Raw genomic sequence first — 24,894 nt, 5'->3', positions numbered from 1 at the left:
TGTCAAAGGGCTAGTAACCACGCCTCTAAAACACTCAATTGGCATATTCTACCGAAGTCTCGATTTCCTTTGTTCGAGTTCAGTCCCCGAAACTGGCGTTGCCTCAGTCTAATCTGCTGAGTGGTTCAGCTTCCAGTGCTTTCACATCAAACTCCCTTTGGACGTCACCTCCTTGTGTAACACGGGTAATCAACTCGGCCATTTGCTCGACTGACGTCCAAGTACTTGTAAAGATTTCAAATCAGAGTTTCGAAAATACTCAATACGATTTTTTGATTATACTGCTCCTGTTTTAGCTAATATTGTTATATTAGGAAAAGGTTCGGAAGATGAATACAAATATTGGAACCATTGCATCCGGTGTGTAATCAATGTATCATCGTCTACACAGCCTTTTCCCAACTACGTTGGGGCTGGCTTCCAGTCTAAACGGATGCAGCTGAGTACCAGTGTTTTATGAGGTGCGACAGTCTATCTGCTTCCTTAACCCAGTTACCTGGGCAACCCATTATCCGTAGGTAATTATCACTGGTTTCTGACTACTAGTAACGACTGTACTAGTACAGTTTATCGTGGTATCCTTCGTTTAGTCAATGTATAACACTACAAAGTTGCTATGGTTTGATAGTTGCTTGACCATTGAATCAAAAAAAAAAACAAAATCAAAAATCATTTATTCAAACTTGGCTGCGAGCCAGCACTTTTTGAACGTTAGGAATTTACAATAGACAGCTCCCAAAACGCCCATCCTTCACCACTTCCTATGTGTTTTTGCTGGGAAGAAGTGGCGCAACAAACTCCCCAGCAGGTCTGCGTTTACATGTTTTGAACATTATTATAAAGGTTTATTAGTAAACAGTTGTTACAAAAGACAAATCAAATTAATATAAATGCCATGTTTAGTCTAGATAAGATAACACAACAAAAGCTAATGTGTTTTGTTTATATTACCTAAAAACAAAGACTTAACAACAACCTATTCTATAGCCCGAAGGTGCTATTACCGCCATACGTGGGCGGTTCTAATCACAGCCCGTCTGAAGTCTAGACAACTATTGTTATCGATATAGTGTTACTTACCCACGGAGGAAGAAAATATAATGAAGATACCGAGATACCATGACGTAGGTAGGTCAGGCGCCTTCTTCTAGGTTAAATTCGTACGGGGGACATGACGAAAACAATCACTTACGAGTGAACTAAAGAGGCGTTCGCATCCTTTGAGACATCTTTTTTTAGGGGTAATAATTGAATGGCCCCTCTCAATGTGGGTTAGCAGCGTGAGTGTCAAGCTGTTACTGACTAAAACCCATCCTTCTTAAGCCCTTCATGTACCAGGGCCGCGGTAACTCTTTCGAAAAATCCCGCGGCCCTAGCGTCTTTGAGTTATATGTCAACGATCATTTTTTGTAATACCCGACGGGTACAAAGGCGTATTAGATTGGAAGCGGTAACGTTCCTCGTACCCCGCTTACTCGCATTATGGCGCGCTACTTTCTTAGGCGATTTTCCGTTATGGCACCTCCGCTAGTTATTTTGTTCTCCATGGTATTACCTAACCACCGTAGTCCCTTCTATGATATGCATGGAGTGACATAATTAGAGGGACGTCGTCGTGGTTCTGTTGTTGATATTAAATGTGCTAGTTTACAATATTGGAAATCATTTTACAATTTACATAGCTTGAGCGTGGAGTGGCGATGTACATATGTGTGATGAGTATGAGTGTGTTTGTGTCTATGTTTGTTACTTACGTAAAGGAATTGATGAAGCATTGGTAGTAACATACATCGGGTATCGGGTTGCCTGGGTAACTGGGTTGAGGAGGTCAGATAGGCAGTCGCTTCTTGTAAAGCACTGGTACTCACCTGAATCCGGTTAGACTGGAAGTCGACCCCAACATGATTGGGAAAAGGGCTCGGAGGATGATGGTAGTAACATCCTACTAATATTATAAACGCGAAAGTTTGTATGTATGGATGTATGGATGTTTGTTACTCTTTCACGCAAAAACTACTGAATGGATTTTAATGAAACTTTACAATAATATAGCTTATACATCAGAATAACACATAGGCTACAATTTGTAAACATATTGTTCGAAATACTAAACCTGCGCAGACGAAGTCGCGGGCACCAGCTAGTACATAATATACCAGAATAACATACAAGCTACATGTTACCTAGGTGCGGGTAGTAGTTCCTCCACGAGACCATTCAAACCATTGGCTGAACTTAGTATTTTATAATTTTGTCATCCTGTTAGTCCAGCAAAATGCTACTGTAATTTCTACCAGTAATTGCAAATGAAATGATGTAATTGAACGAGTTCCGTCACAGATTACTTAATGGTTACTACACAAGGTTATAGTTTGTTAAAAGAAATAAGATAATAGCTCTACCCAGAGGCAACTAACCAACCTATACAACATCAGTATCTTCTGTTTACATAAATATTGGGTTTTATGAAAATCATTTCCATTTTATTTTATAGAGTTTTTATGTACCGGCTTTAATACCACGAAGAACTTTGAATTAACCCTAGCTCTAAATTCATTACTTATATCCTTGTATTAAAACTTAGTGTAATGTTTTAATCATCACACAAAAGTGTACACTCTCTTGTGAAGCTCAGATAAAGTATTCTATCTCTGTGTTCATAGCATGCTACTCGTAGGTACTAGAATACAAAATCATTATAAAATGGAAACATTTTACAGCATTATTAAGGGTTGTTAAGTTGGCATTCATCGGACAATTTACTTACAAAATGATGACCTGAATTATGCTATGTTCACTGCACTGAAAATTACTTAAACATAATTACGTAATAACCGACAATTTCGATTGATAGCGCTTCGTCCAAGCCAGTTAACAATATAATATTCGTATTTTTTTTATTTTCTCAACTTGGATCATTGTTATCAAAATTATGTTTATCAATCATATTTGAAATGGACTAAAGTTGGTTTTTTAAGGGCTTTTTTTAGAAGGGGTTAAACCATCTGCCTAGTCTTTCCCAACTATGTGGGGTCGGCTTCCAGGATCACCGCATGCATCTGAATACCAGTGTTTTACAAGGAGCGACTGCCTATATGACCTCCTCAAACCAGTTACCTGGGCAACCCAATACCCAGTAAGACTGGTTAGCAGACTTACTGGCTTCTGACTATCCCTAACGACTCTATGACATCTGTGACATTAAACCTCGGTTTCCTTTTTAGTAAAATGCTGGTGTTCTTGCTGTGAAAAACGTTGGCTTGTTACGAACTTAACTTTTTGAATAATTTATCAAAAGCTAACTTTCTTGGTGGCTACTAGAATGTGTAAACGCTACTGTCAGTATGGATTTTCAGCTGTTTTACAAAATTGTTGAAACTACCTATGGTTACTTTCCTTGATGATGTACGAACCATGCGTTCAATGGCAGATACGTCGTCATTTCGCTGCTTCGTAGTTATAGATCATTTCTTTGCCTTGAAAACCAGGTTTGACTTGAAGTTTGACTTGAAGTTCTCAGCATATTTTGATTGAATATTTTATGGATCCTATTTATACGATCAAAGGCGGTTGACAAAGCACGGACACGGTAACGATCAAATTTTTACCCTGCAATCCGGTACTGCTCCAATCCTGCGTCTGATCTCTCTCCGGTCGTGTCGGATTACCGTCCCGTCGGGGTCGTGGTGTGAAGGAATAGTGAGGGCACCGATGCTTGCGCAATTGCTCGTGCACTATTATATATCCTGCGCAGTTGGACAAGCTTGGCCACGACAATACTTACACATGGATGGTAACCTCCTCATATATATTCTCTTTACAGGATGAAGCACAATGATATCATAACGTATCGAAACACAATACCTTATTATTCGAAAATTATTTCTGCGAATGCTAACATTTCATCCGATTTTCAACAAATATAAAAGACGTTATTATTTATCGTTCTTAGAAATACTAATGAGAGGGATCCGTGTCAACATAAGGAATGTTTGCGAAGACGTAAATACGGAATAAAGCTTGTATTTTTAAGGATTCATACTTCGCACAGGATTGGGGAAGTTTCAGCATTTTGCTTTGAAACTGTTCCTTGCTTAGAAAGTTTGCGGTTGAATTTGTAATTTTGTAGGTAACATGGAAAACTGGAAAATATTTTGAGCTTTTGCTATTTCTGAGACTTCATGTTGGAATATAATTTTTTATTTTTATTTTCGTAGGTTGCTTAATTTGCGTGGGTTGGACTTATCCCGAAATATGTGGTTTGAAAATATGCGTCGATAGCTTCCTTAGCATCCCTAAAACGTTCACTCTCTTTTCACCCATTCTACTTAATATCTAACCTCTGCCTTAATTTATTCCTTCTTATTGATCCTGTATTCCAATATTCCTTACTGTGTTGTTGCTTCTTCATATTGTTTGGATACGCATTTGCCTTTCACGTCAGCCATGCGCAACGTATTCATACTGCTTGTAGATATACCTCTATAGGAACATATCTTGTATCCAGATAGAAGCCCATTAAGCTTTTGATAGTAGTAGATATACCAGTGTTCATTTATGAATAGGATAAATGTCAAGGTGTTTACGAAACTGACAATTTGTACTGTATTCTAACGGCTAGTGTTGCGGTTAGCAAAGGTGGTTCAGCACGCACGTCGCATAGCTAAAATTGAAGCCGGCTAAAATTAAACATCCTAGCCTAACCTAATAGCTGTTAATCGAGTTAGATATCTCAAGGAACCACCGTCACAAAGACGCACAGATGTCTTCAGCAGATTGATATCATGAGCTGACAATCTGGCATAGAAGGATGACTCTAGGTGTAGTGTACGCTTTGACGAAAAATAACGAAAACAGTTTACGTTATTAACCTTCTAATATCTTCTTGAAAATATTGACTACACCGGTTTCGCTCCATTTGTTGACATTGCCAGCGATCCTTTGAGACTTCTACTGTACACAACGTCCCAACAAAACTACAAATGAAATTAATTCCAGATCTTTCCTTCCACAGTCTTGGTCTCTCGTGGGCATCGTGCTTATGATCGCGGCTGGCCTCATCATGTTCACGTACAAAGCGACTCAGTTCAACCTGCTGGGCTTCAACTTCTTGCTGATCGCATCCTTCGCGGCAGGACTACGGTGGACCTTCGCGCAACTGCTGATGCAGAAGTCCAAGTTGGGCTTACATAACCCAGTGGATATGGTGTTCCATGTGCAACCTTGGATGTTTGTCTCGTTGCTGCCGTTCACCATCATGTTTGAAGGTTGGTTGTAATACTATTTTGTCTTTATGATTGTACTTTAAATGGTTTTATCTTTAATTCACCTTTGTTCTGGTATTTGCATCCGAGTACATGACTTTAGGAAAACATTTCATCGCCAGTTAGAGCTAGGCTATATTCTCGTCTATTGATAGACACGTGTAAAATTTCACGATCAAAGGCGGACCAAAATGCGAATCTAAAAATCCAAAACGGTGCTTCGGATTTCGTACTCCGTTTCCCAAAAGTAGGTCGAACGAAAAAAGCCTTTAAAACAACTCCAATCCCAGAAGCAAACACTGGCAGCATAGAAGGGGCCGCAATATAAACGTTACGGGAATACCCACATCGATCGGAATTGCACCTGCACTTTACACAAGCCCAAGCTTTATGCAAGCAAGCCAAAGAGAACAAAATGACTTACGGAGATCTCATAACGGAAAATTTAAGTTAAGGAGCGAAATTGTGGGTGTTCGAGAGACGAGGAACATTAATGTCTCCGTCCATAAAGAGCTTCATTTTACCCACCAATTTTTGGTCATACAAAAAATCGTTGACAGATATCTCAAAGAACCTCTTTAGTTCACTAGATCGTTTTGGTCATACCTTACATATTTTACCAATAAGAAGGCGCCTGACCTACATGTCTTATGGCCTCTCCGCTCGGTTTACCTTCTCTGTGACCTGCTCTTATGAAAGTCGAAGCTTTATGCAAGCAAGCAGAGTGCAGAGTAAACCTCTTAACCGGCAACTTTACTCCTCACACTGGCTACAGCTTCTCTCCTTGAACTAACTATAACTCTTACGAAGTTTCTGCTCGAAGTCACTCATTTTGCTTGACGTAAAGTTGGTTTTGGAACATTTGAGTTCAGTTAAGTTTTGGCACTATATGGATAGCAGCTTCCGTCCGCTGTTTCAACCGCATCCCGAGAGAACTTACTGCACATATTTGTAAAAAGTAAACCTTATGTTATTTTTATATAAAAGCTCTATCACTGCCATGTTTTATCAAAATCCATCCACCATTTTTGGGAGTAATTTAGACCATCCTATAGACAGTTTCTGTAAAAATTCAAACAATCCTTCGAAACATATTTAGAAGTTTTGTTTTTTTTTTTTGATAAAAAATCGTTTGGCTTTTAATCTCTGATGAAAAATAAAGGGAACTATATTTTTTGTCACCAAAATTTATATTTGTCATCAAGTTGTATCACCTAATAAATAGATCTATCGCCACGAAATATTTTCGTTCTCAGATAAACAAAATGTGTTCCCAGGTGTGAATTACCAAATTATTGTTAATATAATGTGTAAAATATGAGATGGATTACCAATAAAATTGTAGTGCATTACATGAATATAAACTTCGTTCTTATAATAATAGTTTTATTACTTAAATAATAGCTTGGTGCTCAAAATGGTAGATCTGTCACCAAATAAATCGATTAATCGATCCCTGTCTGCGACTCCTTTTTATTTGTTATTTTGTCACCAATACAGTAGTTACATTTTCTTTCGTTCAGTTATTAAAATCATGTATTCGTTACCAATTTAATACATCAGTTTATAATTTTAATGAAAATATGTTCAAAGGGAAGAGGAAGGGACGGGAGACAAATTGGCGCGCTTTCGGGCCTCAACGAATGGGTTGTAGGTTGTAGCCCTTCAAAATCCAAACCAGCGCTGATTATTCAGTGATTGTTACTTTTAACAATAAATATTGATTATTTTGACTTTAATTAAGTGTTTTATTTACTATTCAGCTAGAAATTAAGTAAGTAGTAGACTCTTTTGGTTGAAAGGATGATGACGACCACCCTACATTTTTAGACCTCCATGAAATTTTATAGTGATAGAATATATGATTTATTGGTGATCTCTTTAAATTTGTTTGCTTAAATACTATTAGGACAAACCTATTATAATACATACAAAACCATTTTTATGGTACTTGACCCGATATCTCCATGATTTTCGGTAATTTATTGTGGAATTGATTTTATATTGTTTGGTGACTACATTTGGTGACAAATCTACTATTTTGAGGGCAAACCCTATTATTTAAGAAACACAAAATGAATTAAATTGGTGACAGCTTAAATCATACCCAAAAATAAATAATAGTTTAAAAAAAACTAAAAAACACGCTTTTTATAGAAAAACGAGCTAAAAAATAGGAAATGAATTTAAATTAAGAAAACAGTGTTAAACATTTCAATGAATATAAATTAATATTAGGGGTTAAAGTATGAAATTGCCGTTTTATTCTAGTAGGTTTTTGAATTGCCATAGAGTCTTCATGGTTTGAGGTTTTCGAATGGAACTTTTTTCACGTGGTTTCTGTGATGTTCTTCTTTTAAAAAATGTGAAACATTTGATTATCGATGTTCAATTGTTTTTGTTATTCAACTTAAACAAGAAAGATGGATACTGCGAAAATTTGAGTAATTTTTGAATATGAGTTCCGACGCGGGATTGAACGGCAGAAACAGCCCGCAATATCAATGCTGCATTTGAAGAGGTGTCTGCTAAAGAACGCGCCGTGCGATTTTGGATTAAACGCTTTCGTGGTGGAAACTTCGACTTGAAGAACGAGCCATGAGAAAGACCGCTTGACAGGTGATTAACGAGAAATTAAGAGAGACGGTGAACGCCGATCCTAGTCAAACTACCCAGATACCCAGCCGAACACCGAATAATGTTGAAAAAATTAGCAGTAAAACAGCCACGTCTCATGAATCGACCTTCACCGCTATTGCTCCATGACAACGCGAGGCCTCATACAGCAAAATAAACCGTTTTAACTCTTCAGGAACTGCAGTTGGAAACTATTCGTCTTCCTCCATATTCGCCAGACCTTGCTCTAACGGACGACCATTTTTTTTTGTGATTTGGACAATTATCTACGTCACAAGAAGTTTCTTCCCAGGAGGCAGAACAAAATTCTTTCACACTGTTTGTGCAGTCTAGATCCTCAGAGTTCTATCGTAAAGGCATAAATGACCTTCTTATTAGATGACCGCAATGTATAGATAATAATGGCAACTATTTTGATTAAATAAGTTTGTTAAAAATTAAAAAAAAAATACAATTTAGGTTTTCAGTACAAATCGGCAATTTCATACTTTAACCCCTATTAATAGTGTGAATACAAAAAAATATTTAAAAAAAAGCGTGGGGTGCATGGTGTCAATAGTTATAAATATTTTATTGACAGATATGAGTACAGTGATTTTCATTTCGATAATATCTTAAAAAGCACCCCACGCTTTTTAAATATTTTTTTTGTATTCACACTATTATTAATTTATATTCATTGAAATTTTTAACACTGTTTTCTTAATTTAAATTCATTAAAATTTATTTCCTATTTTTTAGCTCGTTTTTCTATAAAAAGCGTGTTTTTTAGTTTTTTTTAAACTATTTATTTTCTACTTTTTAGTTTGTTTTCAAACTATTATTTGTTTTGTAGAATTAAAATACTCTTTAGTATACAAAAATTTGTCAATATTAGAGAAAACGGCTAAAGATAATTATTGGAAATAAAAATTAACATCGAGTCCTGCCTTATCGACTGTAGAGAAAAATTCTAGAAAATTTTAATTAATTTTCTTACCTTATCGACTACAGATGAAAATTATATAAATTAACAAAGATCATATTTTGCAAATTGAAAAGCCTAGAAGTCGGTGTCTAATGGATGTTACTAAGTTAATTTTGCCACCGACTTCTAGGCCGATGCACCTAAAATTAGTTTTTTTTTTGCTTTTTAGTGTTTTGGGAACTCGGTTTAATTTTTTTGTAAAAAGGTTATTTATTTAAAGCTTTTCAGTGATACGAATAGTTGTCACTATCCATACAAGTGGGAAGTTCTCATCAATACAAAGAATATAAGTCCAAACGAGGTATTTTACATATTCAGTTGTCGAGTTCCCTCCATTTTCTCTGGTCTCCATCATCAGGTCAGCTCCAAACCTTCACTGTTGCAAAGGTCTTGTCAATACAAATAATTTAAGCCCAAACACGAGGTAGTTTACATATTCAGTTGTCGAGTTCCCTCGACCCTCTCTGGTCTCCATCATCAGGTCAGCTCCAAATCTTCACAGTTGAATAGTGCTTTTAGGCGTACACCTAAGTGTCAAGTTTTTACCCTATGTATGCCTACAAGTTTTGAAGGTTGCCCTCGATTTCTCAGGGTTTCCATCATCAGATCCTGACCTGATGAATATGGGACCAACTGGCAGCTATTCCAAGTCGAACAAAAAAGAATCACGTAAATCGGTCTATAAACCTCGGAGTAATCGATGTGTATGTGTAACCTCCTCCTTTTTGGGAAGTCGGTTAAAATGGAATAATTTTATCAAATTAGTGTATTGTCATCGGTCCTCAATAAATCTACAAAGTTTGAACGAAATCTGGCCGTTTAAAGTGGGTCAAAACCGCGCCCAAAGAAGTCGGTTACAAACAAACATACAAACCTACAAACATACAAACATACAGGTGAAGCTAATAAAAAGCGTGTAAAAACACTACGACGACGTCTTCATTCAATTTGAATGAAGTCGGGCAAAAGTCATTGATTACAAATCTGCATCCGAATTTTCATTATAATAGGTATTGTTTCATTGTGCATTGTGTCACTGCTGTCTAAATTATCTTTCATTCACGTACTCATAAAAAAGTTATCAAAACTATTTTTTTACCGCTTTGGTTTCTGTTTTTGAAGCCCGGGTTCGATTCTTCATTTGTGTGATGAGCATGATTGTTATAATAATTTATTTATACTTATCGTTTACCGTGGGGCTTTCCGACCGTGTGTGGAAGAAGGTGTTCCTACATTGATTAATATGATATGTCCTACAGTTATACTGAATGGCACTCGTGCTACCAACAGTGGCGTCATACACTTATTCACTCGAATGCTCCTGTCTTGTCACTCGAATCACATATCGCGTACGAAACCAATTTCCATAATTAATATAATTTATACCAAACAGTGTTTATTTTACCTACTAATAAATAAAATAAAATTGTTTAGAATAATAAAGATTTTCAGATTTTTCGCGAAATAATTTTTTTGTAAAGTTTTAGTTCGAATCTAATCCTAAGTCCTGCACGAATCGTAGAAAATAAAAATCATTGGATTAGCTATTTATTTATTTTTATTTAACGGCATTTTGTTAAAGCAATGAATTTAGACTAACATAGACTAGGTTCTATCATTGATGAAAATCCTTCGTCAACTATCGAGCGTGTCATGTTCTTATGATTTATCAGCACGGGTTATATTCCCAACGTTAGCCGAGGGGTGTCCTCCCTCATGACGTGTGAACATACATCATTGGACTTCGGAAATTCGATAGGCTAGCACAGCAATAAATGATTGCCTCGTTGGTGTAGTGATTTCAAGCACGACCGCTGTGTATGAGGTCTCCAGTTCGATTCTGAGGTTATGCCGAAATAGCTCTGGGAGTTTTAGAAACTTTCACAAAGTATCCCGTTGTCTTAAAGCTGGTGATTGATATACCCGTGCATCGGAGATCTGGTAAATGTCGGGGCTGCGCCTGATTGCTCTCCAGTCGAGTCAGATTTCCGTACCTTCGGGCTATGAGAGTGAAGAAATGGGAAGTCCACCTCGTGCGCCATAAAATGTCCTGCGCTGCTGGCTGATCTCCTTATACGAGAACAGACGCCGTGGCTGAAATCGACTTTGATGCCGTTGCAACTAGTATATTCTGATCTTGATCACAAATCTGCAATTCGTGCGGCATGAGTCTCCCCTTCCTTGATTTGGTGACCATTCCTTCAACGACCGTCAATCGTGCAGAACATATATTTTTTGTACAGTTTCAAATTGTTTAGCACTGTCTTTGAAAAGACGATAATACTGAAAATACAACGAAGATTTTCAACAAGTATGAAATAACACCGCAGACTTGCGCTATGCGAATTTTACACCTTCTCGCTACGTCGTGCGACGTAAAACGAGCAAGCTTCCAAATATTTGAGCGATGTGACGTTGTATCTTAGTTTTATATGGTTTTATTTACAAGCTAAGACTTAGTTCAGCGACAACATAAAAGTCAGTTTTATTAAAACAACTGTTTACTATCAATTTCAAAGTAAATACGTTTTATGGAAAAACTTAAAGCACAAGTTCATAGAATCCCTCAACGTTTCCTTTTACAATCTGTTTATTGACATCGCAGCTCATTGCATTCTAAGAAAGGGGGTCGAGATTTCCCTTAAGCAGATTGCTCTAGCTTCCAAGTACTTCCAACCTTTCATGACACCGTTACTCGGATTTATAAAGCAAGATTAAAAACTGTGTTATCGTGTTACCTTAACGAAGTTCGGATGCCTGGATGCTGTGGGAGATAGACTTAATTAAAGCTTTAATAAAAGGTGTTAATTTAATTCCGTGGTTGGCTGTGCAGGTTACAGTCAACAAAATAATGTATTTAATTTCGTTACACAGTGGAAGCATATATTTATATTTTATAGCAAACAAACACTTTTGCATTTATAAATTCAATGAGGATTTAAAACAGGGTTTTTAACAAAACGCTTTGCCATGCTGTACTGCCGAACCTGAGGTCCCGGGTTCCAATCTGGGTATCTATTTTCTTATATATATAAAAGAAAGTCTTGTTAGTTACTCCACTTATAACTCAGAACGGCTGAACCGATTTAGTTGAAAATTGGCAGGGAGGTAGTTTAGAGCCAGGAGAAGGACATAAGATATAAGTTTTTGTCACCATCCGGCTACGGGAAGCAGTTATCTCGGGACGCGAGTGAAACCGCGGGCGGAAAGCTAGTTAAAATATATAATCATAAGCTAATGGGGCTATCAATTGTCCTAGCACCTATAACACAAGTTAATTCATAACCGACCGTTTGTGTAAGAAAAGGTGTCCCCAAATAAAAAAGAAAGAATTTTAAAAAGGATACTATTGCCTGTTTCCAGGGTTCGCCTGCTACGAGCACCTGCAAAAGCTGACGGCAGATAAGCTTCTGCCCACGATACTGAAGGTGTCTGTCGGGGCCACGTTGGCGTTCGCCATGGAGATCAGCGAGTTCTTAGTAGTCACATACACCTCTAGTCTCACACTATCCATCTCTGGTATATTTAAGGTGAGTATCTTTATAATTTGTTCTTGATATTCTGTTTCACATCCACTCCCTTCTCGCATGTCCTCCTTCGAGTTACTTTTTATGTATTAAATACTAGCTGTTTTTCCACGGTTCCGGGGGAATTACTGCCCGTACCGGGGAAAAATATAGCCTATATTACTCGGGAATAGTGTAGCATGTGTGAAGTCGTGGTGTCCTAGTAGGTAAAGAACCAACCTCCCAAGTTGAGGGTGCGGGTTTGATTCCAGGTCAGGCAAGTACCAATGCAACTTTTCTAAGTTTGTATGTACTTTTTAAGTATATATTTTACAAGAGGCAGCCCCGAAAATTACTGTTACATTGCAATAGCTTTTTTTTTCAAATATTCATTTATAAAAAAACCTTTTCAGGAAATGTGCATCCTAGTCCTCGCAGTAGAAGTAAGCGGCGACGTATTATCGCCGATCAACGTGGTAGGCCTCGCCGTCTGTCTACTCGGCATCATCGGCCACATCATCCACAAGGTTCTCTTCATCAAGTCCGTCGCCGGCACCGTCCACGCCATCGACCAAGACTTCGACGCCATTAAAGACTTCGAGACCGTGCGGCGGACTTCGAAGTCGAAAGGCGAACACGACACGCCGCTGCTAGAAGAACAAACGTGGCCCGCAAGTGAGGAAAGCGATTTTGATAGCAATGTGGTGCTATTTGAGGTGCTGCAACGACGAGACGGTAGGTAGACTACCAGCACAGAGTTCCGATTGGTTTGGCTATATGGCGAAGGAATTTGAACGGTTTTCATAGGACGCTAAGGTCGATTTTCATTAGCATTTTTAACGCATTTATTAGATGTAATGACAACCGCTTTCAGCGGGTTGGCTTTTATTGTATTATTATATAACCAATGGCACTAATTTTACCGCTTATTGGTGTACATATTATATATACATACAAGTTTGTATACAGTATATTTCAATAGATATGCGCCGATCTTTACAATCAGTCATAAGAAAGATAGTTTTGCAAAAATATATAAATATTAATCCTATGAAAATCGGAAACATTTCATCCCGTTGTTTGCTTTTTGAACATGCATATGACCATTATCGTAGGTACCTAGTTGATAGCAGAGTAAGTACCAGACATATTTTTGTACGAAATCATACACAGTTACTCGTATCTTCGTGTAATATTGGATGGAGATACTCGAACTCTCACGGCTTACATAAGAGTTTATTCAAGAATGAAACAATTGAACAAATGCCGAATTCATTATAACATGCGATCAAAATACTCACTCTCACTTATATAATCAAATCATTAAAATTTTTACATATAAAATATGCTAAACATTCAAGAAAAGTGATTAACAGACTTTACTTTTGGTAAACGTTTACCAAAATAATCCGGTAACACATTATTGAATCGTTTGAAACGGTAATACGTGTACTTTCACTTAACCATAGAGCTTCAGTTAGTCATAGAGATAATTGAGTAAAGAGAAACAATACCTTCTTATTGTAGCGGAATTGTCAAATCAAACTATTTGTACCAACTGTAGCACGAATCTTTATATAAAATACACAATTTTCTAGACTTTAGGATCAGTCAATTTAAAAATATTCATAGCTGTTGACATTAGTTAGAATACTGGTGTACTTAACCAGTTTAATCCTCTTTGTAAAATTAAATAGAATTTTTGCGGACTAGGAAAAGCAAGCACATAGTAAAATATAGACTGATAGCAAGCCTTTTAGAAACCGGTACACCTAACATTTGTAATAAGGAATTGATTTTAGTCGAGATTGTAGTTTTTAAAAAGTCAAAAGTTCATACACTGTACGGTTGGATACACACTGTGTTTCAATAGCAAGACATTTTGTTTGAGGCGAAAACAGCTTTAAATTAAAACTTCAACGAATTTTAACAAGAAGAGTATGTAAAAACCACATTTTAACTATGCCTAAATAAATAATAAAACAACCCGCTTTCACACACATAAATATAGAAAAACACAGAAACTCGATAAAATATAACTTTTTGAAGTACCTATCGCATTAACTTATTTCTAAATACAATTAAAAATTTCCAAAAAGGTTCTATTGTAGTCACTCAAAATTATTCTTAAAAAATGTTTTATTGGTTTGTAGTTCCCGCAAATCCTAAGAGGTCGCGCTGGGCGAGTCGAAATGAACGGACCGCGAAGAAAAAAAACCACGACCGTATGTATTGAAGCTCTTTATAGACTTTTGTGATGAAAACCAATGTATTTGAGGCTAAAACAATTAGAATTACGTGTGTGAATGTGTGTGTCAACAAGTGCCTGTCATATTGTGAGAACTGTAGTCGTAAATATGAGGTACCCCATCTTTTGTGCTGTTGACAGCTGTCAATTGCAGGACTGTCAACTGCACCAAAAAAACGGTCAGACCATAATAAAAAAAAAATGTTTGAGGTTTTTTGTAAGAATTTTTGAAAATGGAACTTAGAATGTCCTTATAACGTAATGAAAATATACATTAAGTATGTACCTAATGAACAGTGATGAAAATAATTAAAAATCATCAAAAACTTTGTTGTTAACCGTTGAACATTACAAAAGAAAAAACGAACAAGAAGTAATGATAACCGACCTACTTTTTAAGAAGACTAATTGAACGCACAGTATTTTTGTCTATGATAAGGTAGTCACAGTAATCTAGATAACTAGAAGTTGTAGAAAACTCTTTTTAATGAAAAAAATATAAAATATAATAAAAATTGTCTGTTTTCGCCTAAACAACACCCAGCTAGCATTGTTAAGTGTACATATAGCCCTTGTTACATTTTTGATTAGCATGTACACCACTATTGGTAGAGTTAAAATAATGAGTATTTGTTTAAAAGCTTGAAATTCACAAGATAATTTTTGAAAAAACTCATTCATGTAGCTATATGTAGTTTGTCAGTTGTGTTAGCACCCATAACACAAGTTAATTAATAACGTACCATGGGGCTAACCGACCATGTGTGAAAAGGTGTCCCGACATTATTAATTTATTTATTTTATTTAATTCGTAAAAAATACACTTCTTTAATCAATGACACTTTTCGTATTGAACCGTATAGTGTAGCGAGCAGACGACATTATCAGACAATTAATAGTTATAATGATACTAAAGTGAGATTAATGATAAAGAATAATTAAAATGATATTAAGACAGGCTAGAAGGTTAATTTCATTAAGTTCTATTCAACCAGATAAATCAATCAAAGGAAAAATATATCGAGATTTTTTTATAGATTCAGTGCTAGGTATAGGTAGACACGTAAAACTTTGGGTAAAAACTGGGCTTCGACGCATTCGAAATTATTAAATGCACAAAATAGCACTGCCATGCTAATATAGAATCACTTTTTTATTAGGGAAGTGACTGCAACATAGTCAAATTATATCGAGTATTCAGTATAGATTAGACATAGTGCTACGATACTGATTCCTGATCGCCAACCAAACATTTTACCAAAGCAAACAATCGGAACTCCGTACGTTTTATGGAAAATTGTATTTTTAATATATCGATATTTTTATACTGAATAAGGCAACACTATTATAAGTTTTAAAAATGTATCATATTATTTTTATTGTTGAGTTTTTTTTTGTTTTGCCATAGTGTGGCGAGCGAAAACGTTAATTTGTAATTGTAATTATTTTACATAAAACAAAAGTTATTAGATATTAGAAATTGTGGTTCTAATTTTATACTTTCCTAATCTACTTAAAAACGTGCATCACAAAATCAATTTGTGTAACTATTGCAAAGAATACTGCTTGCTTTCATTTTCGATAGTATGTATTCACTTACAATCTAAAAATAAATGCCTATATGTACTAAAATTTGACTTGGTTAGAATAACAGCTTCAAAACTGACGTAGTTTGTAATGTACTATACAAATTGAAACAGAAGAAAAAACTACTACTGTGTAACAACGTAAAGGTAGGTTTTGAATGCCAACTGTCAATCGGCCGCAGCTGCACTACTGGTTTGTATGTATTTACTTGAAACAGTTTTGGATCGAAGCGGCAGCAGCGAGGGCAGTCGCTCTCAGATATCAATTGTTTTCATGCAGTCGTGGTATGTGCGGTCGGCAACTAGCATTCAAAACGTACTATGAAAAGTTATAAAGATATCTCTCTCTCGAACTGTTTTCAGTTTTTCACTCCTTCTGACATGTATTGTTCTGATCAGTTAACATTTTACAAGATATAATATAAATTTTAGTGACCTTTTGTAAATAAATTGAGTAATCCTATATACTTACTTGTATGTGATTGTAACTTACATTCCAATGTATTTTCGAAATTATTTGGTGTTTTATAATATGTGTAACTTAAAAATATTGCTTTAAATGTTAATTGTAATCCTAACTATGTGTGAATTATGTCTTTATTCCTAAAAATGTTTTGAAACATTTCTATCGATAAATATCTTATTTAAGGCTTTTTATCAATATTTGTTCATCTATCCTGTCCGCGTATTTGTTCGGCTGTCATTTGAACATCTTAGGCAGTCGTTACGGGTAGTCAGAAGCCAGTCTTACCTAGGAGAAACGGGTTGCTCGCGTAACTGGGTTGAGGAGGGCAGATAGGCAGTCGCTCCTTGTAAAACACTGGTACTCAGCTGCATCCAGTTATACTGGAAGCCGACCCCAACAAAGTTGGGTAAAGGCTAGTCAGACGATTTCTTGATATTTGTTATAACCTGTCTATAAAAATAGTTTTTTTGTATAGTTTTCTGTGACTACTCAATTTTTAAAATATGGCCTAATATTCCCTTATTAACATTCCTAACTGCTATTACTATTAGTCGACAATTCAAGGATAAAGATAAATAATGTTGTTCGTTATATCAACTTTACTTGCCGAGACTTTTCATGCGTTTAAAATTATTTTCTCCAATTTATACTGGAATGAATTTTAAGCAGTGCAAAAAATAACTGATGGTCCAGAATCATTAACAGAACATATCTGCATCATCAGCATTTTTTTCTTTTTTTTCTACCCTAGAATCAGCAAAATATGGATACTAACTATTCTTACGGTTTCGTGTTGCCGCCGTGCCTACTTGCCGATGGCGGTATGTGCGATCAGTAGTTGCAGTCGGCAGCAAGAATTCGAAATGTACCTTTATGCAATTAACAGTCCGGCATTTAAAATAAAAACAAGCAAATGAAACACAATTATTTTTATAACTGATAAACAAAAACAAGAGATTCTCAGGTGCCTTTCGATTTAATATAATATTCTGAAACTAATTGAAAATATTCTGAAAATAAGAAAAAACCGCAAGTTACGTGACGTTTTATTTGAAAATAAGCAAGTTCCAAGTTTTTGTTTCTATGCAAAATATCGTAATATTTTGACGATAATGTACATTTTACATAAATAGTGGTATAAACCAACGATTATTGCATAGAGTGCATTTACCTATCCTACAATTTTGAAAGCATGACTCTGTCTAATGTATTTAAAATATGAAACCTATGTTTGTTGTGCATAATATATTACTATGTCATTATGTATGAACTATTTTGATCAGGATTTTGAAAAAATCTCGAAAAATACGCTAGCATTCGAATTCTCTGAAAATTCATTAATACGTGTATACGTATCATGTTGTTGACTTTCTACTCTTGAAATTAATAAATGGAGTACATTATTTGTTTGACCATTTTATACGTAAAATCATAGGTAGGTCTTTATTATCTGTTTCAGCATTTAGTAATGAAATGTTTTGTATGTATTGCTACTGTCAACACAGTTCATTAGTAAGGCATCAATTCTCAAATTTTCATCAATATGTCTATCGTTTTCCATCTAAAACATGTATATTATTTTAAATTATGAAAAACATGAATTGTGTTGGCGTTTGTGAGAATTACTACTTAAAAATAATTTATTGCAATCGTTATTAAGATAACTGCTGAAACGTTAGATATAATTTATAAATCCGCCGTGACTGCACACTAGTTTTAGGATAAATGTCGCTAGATGGCAACGATTTTCTTATAATAATTATTATCCTGTGTGTTGGTTGCGCAATTACACCTAAACTGCTTGATTATGTGTGTTTGTTAACATTTTCACTAAGATAGCAGACTTCACTTTCACTATGTAATACTAAGACGTTTGTCACAGATCTCAATGTGCCTCTAACGTTTTGGCGGTCATAAAAACAGCTTTTTAATGTGAAAATATAGTCTTTTTATTAACGAGCGTAGTTATCAATCGCCACATAAAAGAATATGAACCAATCAATTAGCATAATCACTAAACCATGATTTTATACTGCAAAGTATTTTGTATAGTATATATTATACATGTTACTCATCGCATTTTATACTTTATACGAGTTTTAAGTAGTGTTATAAATGTGGCGCTTGTATAACTACGTTTTCTTGTATCGGCTCATCGCAGGCTCGAACTACTAAATAATTTGATTAAATAGTGGTTTGCACCGAATAACTTTGTTATGTAGGTACACGTACCTATTGTGCCTGTTTACGTCTGTCGTTTGTTTTTGTCATACTATCTATTGTGTAAGAAATATATTATTTAAGTACTTTCACTGTTTTATTTTTTCCTTGGATCACCTATTACACCTTTAACTTATAAAGAAGAAAAAAATCTCAATTTGTTTTTATAAGCAACCTTCTACCAACGAGCAACGACAAACTGAGTAGGTACCTATGTCTAAAATTTTTGGTACCATGAGGCTTGATTCTGTTAATTTTAGTAAAGCCACATGCGATTGATATCCAACTGAAATTGAATCACGACTCAATAGCGTTTTATTTTATTTTTCTCTTAAATATTTTTATCCTTTTCTTTGATTCATTAACTTAGCAGAATCAAGCCCCAGACAGCACACATTTTGATTGGCCGCGGTGGCCGGGTAGTGAGTAGATCAGAGCCAAATGATTTGTAGATTAGCATCAGATTAGTTTAGATTGTATTATTATGACCAAGTTTGAGTAATAATATAAGCCGTAAGGCAAAATTTTAGCATCGAGTTTGGGAGAATAATGAGACAGTAGAACAAAAAAATCATTGATGGAAGATATTTTATTTATTATAAATAATACATATTTAAGTGACTGTTAATTTGGACTCGAATCATTTGCACGCAGTTGGCACCATTTACGCAACCGTATTTTTTGGTCAGTTATTTTTTCCCTTTTTTTTCGATCACAAATGTCCAATCGCTTCTAATCTAATCTCCCCTTTCTTCTTACTACTTTATGTCTCTCGTGTATAGTTATTGATCATCACATGTGACGCAAATTCTTGATCGCAAAAGCACAGCGATAATGGCCGTCTCTTCAGTAGTGGAAATAATTTAGGGTGAAGTTTGATTACAATATCAAAGCTGCCCTGAATTTTCTGCCCAAAAGGAATCGAACACATGTCAGACACAGACCTCAAATCAGTGGGATAAAACCAACCACGTACAAAACAATTGCATTTTATTATCCGACGATAGAAATAATTTGAAAAAAGTTATTTTGTAAAGGTCGAAATTACACCACCATATAAACACTTCTCGTGACAAATATTTGCAGTAGCATTTATACGGGATTGATGGAAGGATCTTTTCAACTTAGTTCTTGAGGATTCCTGTACTGAAGCTGAGCTGGGAAGGTGTTCTAGCCACCAGCTGTCCACTCAGTCGGAACAACTTGCCGTTGATCGAAGTAGCTGCTTCCATTTTCCTCAAAAACATATTCTTGCTGGACGTGTTCAGAGTTTTCTCCGTCAAGGTCTTATTGGATTCGGAGTCCAGAGAATTGATTATCGAGTCTGCATCCGTGTCCATATTAAAGATATTGGTATGCGACTCCTCGCGCCACAGCTTCTGCAAGTTGAGCGCCATCAACTCCAGCTGAACCTGCGACAGCTCCCTGATCACGTCGATTTGCACAGACATCACGTTGTCACACGTCTTCAGTAAAGAGTTGAGCGTCTCCAGAACGTTGGCTCGTCTCTTCTGGATACTGTACTGGTTATCAATATTTCGCTCGAAGAAGGCCAAGTGCTCGTATAGCTCTGCCAGCTGCAAAGAGCAGGATATGTACTGGGCTGAATGATGCTCGAAGTCGTAGTAGTGCTTCGCGCGCATTAGCCATTTATATGTGAATGCGAAGAGCTTCCGTGCTTCCTCAACACTGCAAACGCTATCTAAAGGTACCTTGCTCTCCATCTCTTTTAAATCCAGAGACGGAAAGGTGAACAGCTTCTCTGGAGTGCAATCTCCCTTTCCGGACTTTTCTGCACCCATATCTTTCATATTTTCCTCTTCTACTTTCTCCGTGCTCTCCAGCCTATCTTCGAGCAAGTCCACAGTCTTCCATAGGTCTGCTCCCGTCGATGGTTGCGTAAAATATTTATTCAAAATTTTTTTCTTCGACATTTTAAAGAGCGTCAAACCGTATTTGACCCAGTGATGGCTCAACTCCAGGAAATGAATTTCAAAATCAGCCTTCTGCAACACGAATTCTTCAGGCATGAGCTTGCAATTGTCGTGGCAGGTCCTCAACACGTGGTAGGCAGCGCACAGGTGATGGCGAGCATTACCGATTTGGTTCAGATATGTGAAATAGTTGCCCAGTCGCGCCGTCCTCAGAGCCCAGTCTTGCGGTGTGCCTTCCTTCATTTCTAGTTGCCTTCGAAGCGCCGTGTGGTTATACAAAGTGTATTTGTGAGGTAGATTCATTTTATTGTATAAGAATGCCTGCATTTGCACATTGTTCGTAATGACTTTGTCAATTTTTTCTGGATTAACACGTTTGATATTGTTCACCGGCTCTGCTGTGAACAAGTCTTCTGCATCAAGGAACTTATCGGGCTGAGACTTGCTGATCTGATCATATAGATCCTCCATACTTTCCAGAATTTCGCGGGCTACAGATATCTGATCGAGTTGGATGAGGTAGTAACATAGGAGATTCTGTATTCTTAACAAGATAAAGAGACACTCGTCCCTCAGTGCAAACTCCTTCAATTTGTCAAATGACACTTGCAGCATGTTCCTCTTCTCGATAAGGGATAAGGGCATCGTTTTGGCGGAGAGGAGAGCCAGGTAGCCCTCCATCGCTAGGGACCTTATATACTGATCGTGATTCTCCTTACCTAAGACTACCAACTCATTGGATAGGGTCTGTATATCCTTCTTTAAGTTTTGCAGGCGCTCTGAAGAGTTTTTACTCTTTATGCTGGATCTTACGCTTTCGAATGTGGTCGTGATCCGATTTAATGTTTCCATCTTGTTTTATTATAACACTTATAATTTTTCATTTATACGAAATGACATCGAACGAGTAAAATTTTTGCATGGATTCTTGGCACTGTCAGATTTGATTGCATTCTGTTTTGTTGCAGAATTTTAGCGAACAAACGCCAACTTTTTCAGCCAGTATGGATATTATTTTGACCAAAGAGTTTAATATTGACTAATGATATATTTTTTTGTAAGTAGGTATAAAAATACCTGTTGAAACTGAAAACCCTATCAATAGAGGTTTTCTTTTTGAAAATGAAAAAAGTTCCCAAAAACAGTGCCAGATGGCACCTAGCCTAGCCGTTCGAGCCGAGACCCGGGAAATTTAATTTAGATTTCTAGAAAAAATGTTCTTAAAATCTCTCGTGAGCAACTAAGTTAGTTGCTTAATACTGCCCTCACGAGAGATTTTTTAGTTAAGTATAACTTCTTAGTTGAACTAAGCATGTATACTTAACTACACTAATGTTATAAAGGTGAAGAGTTTGTTTGTTAGCTTGAACGCGCTAATCTCAGGACCTACTGACCCAATAAGAAAATTTCTCAGTGTGAAATAACCCATTTATCGAGACAGGCTATGGGCATAACAAGGTTCATCAGGTAGTAGGTAGTTGCCACTGGACGCAAGTGAAACCGGCTAGTACCAAAATACCTACAACTGCTCACCATGTACAGCATAACTTACTTATGTATTCCAATTCTCTGAATTCTCAATCGGTCAACACGGGCGGGGCGGACCTTGGGTGCGAGTGCGGGGCTGCTATGCAGACCATTTCCCACCTCTCCGCATGTCCAGTGCCCTGAAACTTGCTCTTGGCAGGACCTCATGAGCGCATCCGGCCGTGCTCTCGCTGTGGCGGCATATTGGGCTGACATAGTGTAGTCTCACTATAAGACATGTCATCGGCACGAAAGAAGAAGAAGTATTCCAATCTCCAAACGCTACTGCAGATACCAGGAACAGCTAGTTATTTATTATTCTCCAGGTTGTTTTAATTTTATCGGAGGAGTAAGTTGAATCACTTCATGGCTCACAAAAGGAGTGGAATAATACGAGCTTAGTATTTGATAATCGTTTATTCATGTTTCTACGTACAGATACAAGTGACTAGTAAATTCTAAGTAAAATAACTAACTAGAGTCTAGCTACTTGACTGTGGAGCATTGCTCTCCTCTGAGAACCATAAACTACCATTAGTATTAAGTAGTAATTATTCAAAGTCAAATCATTTATTTCAATTAGGCCTTTACAAGCACTTATGAATATCAAAAATTATAAATAAGGTTGATTCTAGTTACCCATTCCAAATCTTCAAATATCTTAAAGAGCCATAAATGAGTGGAAAAAATCTAGTAGGTACTATTACAATTAATAAAGATATGTAATTTCAAAATTCATTAAAACAATTGAGAAAAACGTCTACCATATGCATAATGTATTACATACATTGATTACACATGTTTTATTAAACATTAGTTATGTAGAAACGTTCCAACCCACTGTACGCGTAAATGCTTATATCTCAAATTCAAGTTGAATTCGTTTCAGTTGTATTCTTTTTTATTCTAACTAGTAAAGGCACTAGAGGTTTTATTGTTGAATTATATTGAGTTTAGATAACCATATGCTAAATTTTAGGCTGTTCAATCACAATAACTCGATTTCGGGTGACTTGTGGGTTGGAACATTTCTGTATAACTACATCCCCTTATTGTTTAGAGAATGCTAGGTACTTATTATTTCTATTTTTTTAGGAATAATAAGATATCCCATGACCACTATTAGTGTTACAAAACATTTTTAAAGGGTGTGTTGTACCTAATCACATTAAATTAAATACGTTAATACACTGGTTAATATAATATTATGCTGATTAGCACACAGAAAAAAGTACTTAAATAGAATAAAAATGTGCGAGAATTAGAACACCATTTATGAGTCATTACAAGCAACTGAAATTCTCCCTTGAAAACTGACAGCTGTAAAGTGGTCAAAGTAGTTACGCCGTAACTACGCGCGTGACTACGCGCGTGGTTACGCATACGCATCCGGTCTGCTCGAGCCTTAATACTCCTAACTTTATCTCTGCTTTACACATGATGTTGTAAATTATGAAAACGAAAAATGACTCCTGTGGCTAAACCACTGAATAGATAAGGTAATTTTTTTTACAATTTGTCATAGAATATTATAAAGCATGTGATAGGATTTAATGTGATTAGATATGACACACCTGATAGACCTATTAAGACTTTAACATCATCCTCTGAGCCTTTGAGAACTTAGAACTATGTTGGGGTCAGCTTCCAGTCTAACCGGATGTAGCTGAGTACCAGTGCTTTGCAAGGAGCGACTGCCCTAACTGACCGCCTCAACCCAGTTACCCAGGTAACCTTATACCCCTCGGTTACACTGGTGTCAGACTTATTGGCTTCTGACTACTCGTAACGACTACCAAGGATGCTCAATGACAGCGGGACCTACAGTTTAACGTGCCATCCGAAACACAGTCATTTGTGTCTGAGATATACTTAGAAAGTACACATAAACTGAGCTAAAACACAAAAACTCCACCCCTAAGACGACCCACTGACCGAAACTAGTTACAATGTACTACGTACGAACATTATAACTCAATGCATGTTAAACAGCTTAAGGGAGTTACTTGTAGATGCTCAATCACCATCACAACACTTTCGAAATGCCGTGATGGATGACTAAAGTAACTATAGAACTATTGCACTGTATGACCCGAGGAGTATGGCTTCTCAAGAACCTCAAATCCACCAACATTGGGAGGAGAAACAAGATAGATATCCAGCACGCAACTCAAAACAACAACACAATAACAGTATCGTCCAACATGGACCTCCTATGCATGGCAATTGCTTTTGTGCTAATTATATTATTTTTGCCAGAATTAAAATGTACACTCTTATAATTGTATTTTCACAAAACAATTCGATTGATTTATACAATAATATATATCAAATTGTGGAGTTATGATTGACGAATTCTTGGAAAATGAGGCACTGCAAAAAAGAAACACCCTAAGGAAAACACTACACGAAGCAAGAAGAGAAGGACATCATGCAGTGATTAGAAACAACGTATTAATAATCAACGGCCAAATACACAACATCATAGAAAATATAAACAACGAAATTAAAGCGCCAAATACACCAATTCCAATTACCC

General features: G+C 36.4%; 2 protein-coding genes across 2 annotated transcripts in view; one reads left to right on the top strand and one right to left on the bottom strand.

Moving 5' to 3' along the window:
• The window catches only part of LOC110377588 (solute carrier family 35 member C2), a 39,792-nt gene extending 20,810 nt beyond the window's left edge, over positions 1-18,982 (top strand). The window contains exons 3-6 of the mRNA XM_021336514.3: positions 5,015-5,267; positions 12,232-12,398; positions 12,788-13,109; positions 14,528-18,982. Of these exons, the coding sequence (XP_021192189.3) occupies positions 5,015-5,267; positions 12,232-12,398; positions 12,788-13,109; positions 14,528-14,610 (825 nt within the window). The 3' untranslated portion in view covers positions 14,611-18,982. The remainder of the gene's footprint in view (positions 1-5,014; positions 5,268-12,231; positions 12,399-12,787; positions 13,110-14,527) is intronic.
• A 483-nt stretch (positions 18,983-19,465) lies between these two features.
• On the bottom strand, positions 19,466-21,795 carry LOC110377568 (KIF-binding protein). Its single transcript, XM_021336487.3, has one exon. It carries the CDS (start codon positions 21,678-21,680, stop codon positions 20,019-20,021), a length of 1,662 nt encoding a protein of 553 aa, XP_021192162.1. The 5' UTR covers positions 21,681-21,795; the 3' UTR covers positions 19,466-20,018.
• Positions 21,796-24,894: the final 3,099 nt, after the last annotated feature.

This window comes from Helicoverpa armigera, chromosome 1 (assembly GCF_030705265.1).
Source record: "Helicoverpa armigera isolate CAAS_96S chromosome 1, ASM3070526v1, whole genome shotgun sequence".
Taxonomy (NCBI): domain Eukaryota; kingdom Metazoa; phylum Arthropoda; class Insecta; order Lepidoptera; family Noctuidae; genus Helicoverpa; species Helicoverpa armigera.
Note: the sequence above shows the minus strand (reverse complement) of the source record. Positions and strands in the feature narration are given on the sequence as shown.